The sequence below is a fragment of the Micropterus dolomieu genome, linkage group LG15 (assembly GCF_021292245.1).
Source record: "Micropterus dolomieu isolate WLL.071019.BEF.003 ecotype Adirondacks linkage group LG15, ASM2129224v1, whole genome shotgun sequence".
Lineage (NCBI taxonomy): Eukaryota > Metazoa > Chordata > Actinopteri > Centrarchiformes > Centrarchidae > Micropterus > Micropterus dolomieu.
The window spans coordinates 8,273,862-8,284,479 of NC_060164.1; the positions used below are offsets into that span (position 1 = coordinate 8,273,862).

Genomic DNA, 10,618 nt, shown 5'->3' on the forward strand with positions numbered 1-10,618 from the left:
CTCCCATGGAAGCCCACACTGTAAATGGTAAACCATAAATTAAAAGTAAACAATCTCTGAAAGTCATCTTTTCTAACCAAAAGTTATTCAGGAAAATGTTAAAAATGCCCAGAAATGTGAAAACATTTGGAAATATAGCCTACAACTTTTGCTGACTTTTGAGGATTACCAACTAATACACAGTTAACGAGTAACTTATATTTATCACTTGTTTTTAATAAAATGGCCATCCTTTTAATTAACACCAAGTGCACTGCTGAGGGTTTAATTGTGCATAAACTTGCCAAAGAAACATAAGTTCGTCACTGTCAGCCATGTGTATTGTTTACATTTAGCGTCATGCACCACCATGCAATTGAAACGCTTTGAGGTTGAAATTTTCCAGTTCCGAGCAGTCTGAAAGGTGGCATTAGGACCCTGGGAACATAGATACGCTCCCATGACTTAAGAATTGGACTACCAGGGGATGGCACTAGATGCAAAGTTAATCCATCCAGTGGTTGTTGAGCAATTTCAGTCTGGACCGAAGTAGTGGACTGGCAGATGGGCATTGCCATCCCTAGACTTATGCTGCTAGCACAGCTAAAACCAAACAGCTGTAAACACACTTTGGAGCTTACCTTACCTAAATATGATATAATCAATACATTCAAACTCAACCTCCTTTTGAGAACTATGGATTTAACGAAAATACATTGAGTAATGCAGTGTTGGGAGATATTCTAGTGGGACCTCAATCAACTTCCCATTGTTTTTTAGAAATTCTTAAGGGTATAGACCCTATAAAACTCCAGACAAATTCACAATGGAATGACATCCTCTACTGAATCACAGGAAAAATGAATACTGCCAAAACTTCACAGACAAAAACCAGGAAACATTCTCCCGGGTCCACTTAACCACTACAACGCACTCAATCATTCAGACGCTCTTTAAGAGAAAAGCTGTCATACGTTCCATCATGTTCTCAACAGAAGCACCCTGAAAGAGGCAGAGTCATGAATAAATCATATATGTCCTCGCCTTTACTATTGGCACTCCATTAAGATTAAATTGCATTTGTTTAATAACACAGAGTGACAGATTTCTGATGTACACTTCAGCTGCTGGACTGGTATGCACAGTTTAGTTTTGCCTGGACGGGCTACCAAATCCTGGCAAGGAGAAGATGACAATGGAGTGGGAGCTGCATGAAGAAAGAATAGATGGTGGAGGTGCAGCAAAACACAAAAAAAACACTAATTAAATTTGTTCCAGTGGAGCCATGTGGAGAAGACAACCTACTATCTTTATCACAGATAGCCAAATTACCTGACTGCTAGAGAATATACCGCCTGCATACTAACAATAGCATTAAATAAGCATTACCACAATACTTGGATAAATCAAGAGGAACACACACTGACACTGCCTCCACATTTGAATGTTCTCACTCCTGGGGGTCATTTACTCATGTTAGTCAGCTCTTCAATTATTTATTTGTAAATTTAGTATCACTCTAGATCTCTCTTGGGGACGAAATTATACTCTCAGCAGGGAATCAAACCTCCGGCTATAATGGGTTTGGTATTCATCAGCACTCGTCGCAATGGCAATTAGGGACGTAATGGCTTCCAGGCCAAAAACCCCCACACCACAAAGTACGCTGGGCGGAGATGCTCAACAAGCTGAAGCTGTGTAGTTTAAGCGAATGCATGTGTGTAGGTTTTGTGGAGGCATCAGCTGAACTATGTGTTGCTTTAGAGCTCATGACATAACAATGGGCCTTTTCAAGAACAGGCATATGGTTTTCTTGTCATAAGATGACACTTGTGTCATTAGCATATGCTAGAAATGCCTCAGAAATCAAAAGGGTGGCCATCTTGACTTTGAAGTAGACCGTAATTTTTAATCCCCTCCAGCTAAAGAAATGGTAATGTGCTGTTTGTGGGCTATCAGTTTCCAGCTACCGTGTGCCAGCCCCCTTATTACCAAATAGGATGACAGTTTAATGAGCTCCTTGCTTGGTGTCAGCAACACATTGTGAAATTGTGCCTGCTGCCATATTGTGTGCACCCACTTGAGCAGTTGAGAAAGCCATACAACCAATCATTAACTCGCCATCTCTTCCCACATCTGTGACGTGTTACTCACCTGATTCTAGTTCCTTTGTTTAGCACTAGCACTCGCATGTCACTGGTTTCCCAGCCTCCATGTCCATGAGAGCTGCATTATTCTGTGTGAGGCGCGCAGTGTATTTAGGATACTGACGTGAACTCGAACATGTCTTTGGTGGTTGTCAGGGGAGAGATGAATGTGTTCAGAACTGTATTTCAGCAAGTCAAGTGTTCAGAACTGTATTTCAGCAACAAAAATGAGGCAGGTGACAGTTCATGCACACAGGTGAAGGGGAAAGAAACATAATCCCTTTTGCAAATAAAAGGAATTGCTTTCTACTAAAATCATCTAAATTTTTTATGAACGATATAATATTATATGAATGAAAATACCCATGCAAAGTCCATGCATTACCATAAAAAAACTCGATGCAACTCAGCCTGACTGCAGCAATGAAAGGGTGCCCCCTAGTGACAGCAGAGGGTGCATTCAAGACAAGACAATGGGTCGACACTAACAGTGACGCTGCAGCCACAGGCCTTAATGATGTAGACAACAGCATATGTTGGCTGAGTGCACGACTTGGGGTTGCAGCAGGAGCCCGATCCAGAGCCCCCGTCTCTGGTCTTTCACTACCTGCTCTGGCCTCTTCACTTCTCAGTCACTCACACCCATCTCAGTGCCTCAGAGAGTGAAGTGACCTTCTTTAGAAATCTCCCTGTGACTGATGGACTAGAGAGAGAAGCACTGCAGGTGGTGCCGTCAAAATCCATTTATGTCTCTGCCAGTGCCAGGCAGCCAAACCAATCTAACTTCTCCTTCTCCCTCAAAAAAAGCAAGCCCCTTCATTAAGCAACATTCAGATCTCCTCTAGTTGTAGAGTGTGTGCGAGCGCTGATACATCATGTCTGCACTGAGTGGCTTGGAGGTAATTGGCTACTTCACACAATCCAAAGCTCATTTTGCGTGAACACCGCACCCCTCCCTCTCCTCTTAACAACTGCCAATCCTGCTGGTAACTCATTTGATGCAGAGTCCCCACTGACAGCAGTTCACTTCTCCTTCATTTGGAAAAAAAAAAAGTCATCGTCCATTGATGTCGTCCCAGCGTGGAGCAACATCAAGAGAGGAATTGTCTTTTAAAAAGCGTTTTTTCTAAATTCACATTTGAATTGATCTTTTAAAAAGGTAAATTCAAAGAAAGAAAGTTACCTTAGAAAAATACAACAAACGTTTTCTTGTCTCAGTGGGCAGGTGACCGTGAGAGACATGAGAGTGAGAGTGTTCTTTCAGATAATTTCACATTTCTTATATAGTTTAAAGCTGCAATGTTTTTGTATTAACAAATGGAACAAATGTTATATCAACTTAAAACTTTTATATGTTATTGTTTACAGGTTGATTCCACTACCACATAGTGGCCAAAAGATCTTTTAATGTAGGTTTAAGGAGCAAAGATCCGGTATTGAGCCCCATATATGGCTAAAACGGTTTTATCTGCAGTTGGCAGGTGGAACATACAACAGCACACAACTCATGTCTGTCTACATCATTGCTATGTTGCCTGATCCCTGGTATGCAAAATAGAAAAAAATCCAGTCATAAATTCTCATGTTTTTACAAATTTGAATGCAATGTAGGTCTGGAAAAGTGATAACTGTGGTGATTAATTATTATCTTAATTACATTTGTCAAAACATAAGTCATCTGTAAATCTAATCATGTAAATAAGTATAAAAGGGTAACAAAAACAAAACAAGAAGTTGTGATTTTATGTGCTGGACTATTTCTTGACCGGGTGCAGCAACTTCCTGAAATCTCCGCTGGTTGCCTGGCAACCTCACTGTGACGACAAGACTCCAGGAAGTTACTGCGCCACATCACACCACGTAAAACCACAAAATGCCGTTTTTTACCATCGTTTTTTGTACTGATTAAACAAACAAGATATAAGCAGATGAAGATGGATGGATGGATGTAACGTGAGCTTTAGAGGTGTCGGTAAGGAGATGATGTTATTGTTCCCTTTGGACAGCACTAGGCAAGCTGTTTCCAGTCTAAGCCAATCTGCTGCTAGTAGTAGTTTCATATCTAAAGGACAGATATGACAAACTACTCCTTTAAGCTATGTAAATGTAACTACAAGTACCTGTAACGCTGTCGTTGGTCATTAGTGAGAATTATTTGTTACCCATAGAAAGTCTTTGTTAAAGTAATGAGGATGATTTGTTGCTTTTAGTTCGTACAGCCTACAGCAGCCCGGTGTTTCCTTTGGGATCACAACAGTACATGTTATCTTGATGTAGACTGACTCACCGTGCTTTGCCTCCTTCTGCTCCAGCTCCTGCCTAAGCTGCTGCCGCTGCTCCTTCATCCTGGCCAGCTCCTGGCGGCTCCCCGAGCTGAGGCTGTGCAGCCTCTTGGCCAGAGCCTCCAGCCGGTCCCGCTCCAGGTACACCGCCTTCATCTCAGCCCTCAGCTCCTTGGCACTGCTGAAGTCATTACCTGCACCGGTGCACCACAGGAGGACATTAAGCTTACACCATCCATTAATGAGGGCCTCGATCATTAATAGCGTAATTAAGTGAGGCTAATGGTGGGCAATTCAAGTAAATGAGGTAAATAAAAGATGTGAAATGTAGGAAGGGTTGCATTGGGGTGTGGTGGAGTGGAGAGTTACCCGAGATGGCTGCCAGTTTGGCCTCTTGCAGTGCCAAAAGCTGAGTTTCAGTCTCGCTGACTTTCCTCCTCAGGCTGCTGCCCAGCCTCTGACTCATGACCACCTGGGGAAAAGAAGGAGAAGAAGAGGCAGAGGAGAGAGAGGGGGGAGGGCGGTAACTAACAAAAGCTTTGCAGACACATGGATCCCACAGGATGCATAGCTCATTTCCAATTCTGCTTTCATTTTCTTTTTGACACTCATTCTTACAAGACCTTACAGATTCATTTCCGTCCTTCTGTGCTCGTCCTGCCTTGAATACACAGCAGAGCATCAACGCTGATGTGTTACCTTGTCTATAACCTTTAGAAAGAAAGAGAGTGTGTCTCCTTTCACGTGGACAGACAGGAAAATGTGAAATCTCCATAAAAGATGCCATTAGAATGTCAGAGAGGGAAAAAGGCCCTGAATGTCACTGGCCTGACGGGGATGCAGGACCTCAGCTCTGTAGTATTCACAGAGGAGTTGATGGCTACAGCCTGTCTGGCCCCATCTGCCCTCACTCTGCCCTTTAAACCTCTGTTCTCCAATGTATTCACTTTGAGTTACAGACAGATACAATCCCCATGATGCGCTTCCTTCTTTTGAGGAACTATTTTCATCACTCAAAGGGATGTGGAGCCAGATTTTCTGACGGATTTTCTCCTTGAATCTGACACAGTTTTGTGCAACACTTTGAAAAGGCAGTCAAATAGGTTGGTATTTCTGAGGCAGAACATCTCCGGGGAGTTTTTTTCCCACAGAAATATAGAAAACAGTTTTTTTCAAACAGGCTTGCATAATTTTATTCCAAGCATTACATGGACTGGAAAATGCTCTGGAGTGCTTTTTAAACTGTAGAAATTCTGGCATTGGTGATTTAATTTTGAGAACATCAGACTATTTGTCAATTTTTAAAAAGTCAATTGAGAAAGTGAAAGTTACTTTTCATGCCAGCAGTCTTTTTGTCACAGCAGGTGTGCCATTTTCCACAAAACTTATCATTTCAACTTAATAATGCACAATCTTGTGATTGAGTGCTATATATCCTTTGAGGTACAGTCGCCACATCAACCAACCATTTGATGATGGGACACGGCAACAGTTAAGAGGTCTTTTCTGAGCCCCGTGTCTCTTGCTGTGCCTCTCTCCCTCCACCACATCTTACAGATTTCTGCTGCTTCTGGCTTTATCCAGCTGCAGAGATCCAGGTATAGAGATCAGTGGGAGGGACAAGCAAACCTCCGAGATTCAAGAGGAAACTCCAGAGACACAGCATATACAAAGGGAAGAATGCAAAGCCCCTGACACACATAGAAACCCCAACAAAGCCATGCTATGCTAACTCAACAGATATTTGACATAGTACACATAAACCTATAAAATCCACTGTGAAAGCTGCAAAAAAGTTACATGAAAACTGCTGCAATTAAATTACAAATTCATAACTTGCTTATTTCTCTTCAGAAATACACAGAAAATGGTTGTATTTTTCTAAAGTGTTGTGTTGTTTTATGGAAGATTTCTTCAAAACGACGTTACATGACTCGACTCAACTACGGAGAGTTCACTGCCTTGTCAGAAATAGAAATAATCCCATAATTACATACATTTAGTATGCATATACTAAACATTGGCACACAGTACATACTTTCTTTTTTGTCTTACTACTCACTGAAACACTTAATACACATTTAGGCATTGTTAGCATTCTGAGGGGAGACTGAGCTGTTATGGACAAAAACAGGTCAGAGGAACAGTGGCTTACTTTGGCAGTGGCTTCCTTGATGGACAGATTCAATGCCTGCTCCTGCTCCTGAAGTCTGCAAAAAGGAAATAAAAATGTTACAGTGCAATACTGAAAGGAATGTCTTTCTTTTGGGGGCTTCAATAGATGTCAATGGGAGGATTAAATGTCCACCAGTTTGCTCTGGTATCTACTGCGAAAGTGGGTTATGAACTATTAAGAGAGTTAGTGAATCTTTTACACAGGAATATCTCAAAAAATCTTGTACAATGGATAATAGCAAAAGAGTAGGCACTAATTATTCACTCATAAGATTGATTGATTATCAAAATTGCGATAGATTACTTTTCTGACGATGAACTAATCAATCAAAAAGATGGTTTAATATTTTGGAAATAGGCTCATTTGCTTTCTTGCAGAGAATTAGATTAAATGATCTATACCACTCTAATATCTCCACCTTCACTATGAAGCAAAAGCGAACAGCTGGTTAGCTTAGCTTAGCATAATGACAGGGATGTGAAAACAGCTAGCCTGGCTCTGTTTAAGGATCAAAGTCTGTCTATCAGCATCAAAAAGCTCACTAATTAACACATTATTTTTTGTTTAATACGCACAAAAACTAAAGAGTAAAAAATATTTGTGGTTTTATGGAGAACTGTTTTGATGTTGTTTTGTATTTAATGGACGACCTTATATGTGTGTATCTATCTTCTCATCTAACTATCAGCAAGAAAGTGAATAAGCTTATTTCCCAAAATGTAGAACTATTACTTTAATCAATTAATTGTTTTAGCTCTAGGTAAAATTAACCATCCTTCACCTTCCTCCAGTTCCAGCCTGTAGTAAAGCTACAGGTGCTAAGCACTGAGGAGTCGTGTTGTTCATTCTCCAGTATCTGTTCTGGTCTAGATACCTCCTTTAAAGGTACTTGCCTTTCACATTTCATTTCTAAATCTAAAATGTCATATAAAACAATTTTTACTCAGTTACATCTTGAAATCCAGTGGAAACAAATATGGGAAAAGCTTAAATCTCTTACTTCAAATCGGCCTGTGACATACAATATTCAGTTGGCAGAATATTTGTTTTTCGGACAATAATGGCTGTGTCTTCAATGTCTAGATTAATATTTCAGATATCAAGGGTAAACGTCATATCACTAATGTTATTACTGTGTGTTATGTGTATTTAAACATGCAAACAGGACAACCCATTAAGGTCACATTATTTGTAAGATATAAAATCAATTTGCATATGGACAAAAGGAGCATGAAATTCATTAGACACATCACAGTCACCTTGTGAGAATCCCAATCGTCTCATATCACAAATATCAGTATGCCCTTTTCATGTTATTCAAGCTGATGTTCAGGGTGAGTCAGAGTAAAATGTTGTCTCTGAATGTTACAGCACCCCCCTTTTTTAGCGATGCAGCTACTCTGGATAGCGTGGATTTCTTTCATCCAGTACCTATAAGGAAATAAAGCTTGATATGAGAAAGAAATGTCCTGTGTTATATGGAAAGGGAAACTGAAATACAATCATCATGATGACCCAAAGCACGCCACCCGCAGATGTGCAGCTGAATATCCAATCAGAGGTCGCAATTTCAATCAGCAGCGGGTATAAATGCGTTCCAGTTGGGGTGAGAATATGTCAGATATCAAATTATGCCAGGGATGGTGGGTCACGCCACCGAGAAGGCGATAAGTACAATTTACATGTCTTTCTAACGGGTGGCAAGACAGAGAGGCTTTCCACAGTGCTCCCTCGCAAGCTATTAACTTCAGAGTATACGATGCAAAGTAATCATTTGCATCTGAGAAAAAAAACATTACAATTCAAAGCAGGTTCAAGCAGGTGTGAGAGAGTGAGGGCTCAGGGGATGCGAGGAACAAAGAGAAAGTAGTTGTGGATGTTTGATATATCCTCTCTGAGATTGAAAACAAATGAATCATTCATCATACAGTCTTACAAATTACTGCATTACATCACATTAATTTGGCAGCCGCTCTTGTCCATAGTGACTTACAATAAGTGCATTCAACCTCCATGGGCACAAGAGTTAGAGGTCATCAAAAACATCACAAATCTGTGCTATTTTAGCTATTTTTTGTATGTGTATGTTTATATCTGTATTTTTCTGTCCTTGGGAAGTCAAGCTCTTCTGTGCAGTTATTTGAGATGTTAATTGGGTTGAAACACGATCTTCTTGGCACAAGATGAGACAGTCCAGCCGTAAAATTTATTTAAAATGTCACTTTGCTTGTCAGAGGATGAATGAAGCAGGGAGGCAACTATTTTGTAAAATAGAGGATCAGCACTGGCACGTACTCTTCCAAACTAGCTCAATCAATGATAAGCAAATACCGTGACATGATATAGGCAAAAAATTCATGGACTGACGATCGTTGCAGTGTCACCAAACAGTCGCAGCTCTCTAGCAGCCCCACCTGGTGACTGACATTACTGCAGGGACTGTGAGAACCATCTACTCCATGAATGAATGAATCTGATCTGGTCACTAAAACATTTTTCAGATTTTGTCCAGTCTTCCATTTGAGATGCTTTGTTTCACCGAGTGGGTTTTTTTTTTTTTTACTCGAGCATAAGAGTGAGCACGATTTTGGTTGCTCATGTTTTCATATCTTTTATATTATAATAACAATATTAATAGCAAATTCATCTCTAATGTGTGTCTCTATCATAGCAATCTCTACAGAACTGGTCCTTCAGACTGCAATAAAAGCTGCTTCATTAAATCAAGATTTGGTCATTATTAATTGATAGTACAAATGATTGTGTTTCTTTTTCACTGTGCACAATCAGATTGTCAAAATATCCCATATGCATATTCAAGGTTTATTTTGTGTATCTCATTTGATCCATATCGCATCATATTGACGACTCAGCAAATTATTTTCACAGTTATGGAGTTCGGCAGAGTTCAGGCTCAACCAATCAAAGTCTGACTCCAGTGACCAATAAAAAAAAACACATCACAATAAGGTGCAAGATGAAAATGTATACAGTGTGAAAATGTTTCTTCACAGAAGACTCCAAAGTGCAATTTGACATTTACATCTTCCACATACATTTGCACATTTTCTAGACTGTTGGAGACGTAGGGCAGAAGCAGTAATGTCCAAAGATCTGCAGTGAATGTTTTCACTTGCTCATTTGGTTGTAACTCTCTCTATGTACTGATCACATGAAGATCATGAGTAAATTTCCCTAAATCGAGTCCATTGCCAGGGAACATTAGGTTTGATTAATTACCTAAAGCTTTTTTTAATGGAGCGTCACTAAGAAAAACAGACTAATCTCAATCATTCTAAAGGGAAAAAAGCCTGAAATACAGTGGGTACGGAAAGTATTCAGACCCCTTTAAATTTTTCACTCTTTGTTTCATTGCAGCCATTTTCCAAAAATCAAAAAAGTTAATTTTATTTCTCAGTAATGTACACTCAGCACCCCATCTTGACAGAAAAAAAACAGAAATGTAGAAATTGTTGCAAATTTATTAAAAAAGAAAAACTGAAATATCACATGGTCATAAGTATTCAGACCCTTTGCTCAGTATTTAGTAGAAGCACCCTTTTGATCTAATACAGCCATGAGTCGTGTTGGGAAAGATGCAACAAGTTTTTCACATCTGGATTTGGGTATCCTCTGCCATTCCTCCTTGCAGATCCTCTCCAGTTCTGTCAGGTTGGATGGTAAACGTTGTTGGACAGCCATTTTCAGGTCTCTCCAGAGATGCTCAATTGGGTTTAAGTCAGGGCTCTGGCTGGGCCATTCAAGAACAGCCACGGAGTTGTTGTGAAGCCACTCCTTCGTTATTTTAGCGGTGCGCTTAGGGTCATTGTCTTGTTGGAAGGTAAACCTTCGGCCCAGTCTGAGGTCCAGAGCACTCTGGAAAAGGTTTTCGTCCAGGATATCCCTGTACTTGGCCGCATTCATCTTTCCCTCGATTGCAACCAGTCGTCCTGTCCCTGCAGCTGAAAAACACCCCCACAGCATGATGCTGCCACCACCATGCTTCACTGTTGAGACTGTATTGGACAGGTGAT

The 10,618-nt window shown here is 40.4% G+C and overlaps 1 protein-coding gene and 1 long non-coding RNA gene across 3 annotated transcripts in view; one reads left to right on the plus strand and one right to left on the minus strand.

Annotated features, from left to right (window-relative positions):
• The window catches only part of disc1 (DISC1 scaffold protein), a 47,691-nt gene that overhangs the window by 23,648 nt on the left and 13,425 nt on the right, over nt 1–10,618 (minus strand). For both annotated transcript variants that reach the window (XR_006828403.1, XM_046071041.1), the window contains exons 7-9: nt 6,564–6,618; nt 4,778–4,880; nt 4,414–4,602 (exon numbers count right to left, since the gene is read on the minus strand). Coding sequence is in view for 1 of the 2 variants with exons in the window: in XM_046071041.1 (XP_045926997.1) it covers nt 4,414–4,602; nt 4,778–4,880; nt 6,564–6,618 (347 nt within the window). In the remaining variant the exon portion in view is untranslated. The remainder of the gene's footprint in view (nt 1–4,413; nt 4,603–4,777; nt 4,881–6,563; nt 6,619–10,618) is intronic.
• LOC123984254 lies at nt 3,958–4,738 on the plus strand. Its single transcript, XR_006828404.1, has 2 exons — nt 3,958–4,098; nt 4,439–4,738. It is a non-coding gene; the product is annotated as an uncharacterized LOC123984254 (long non-coding RNA).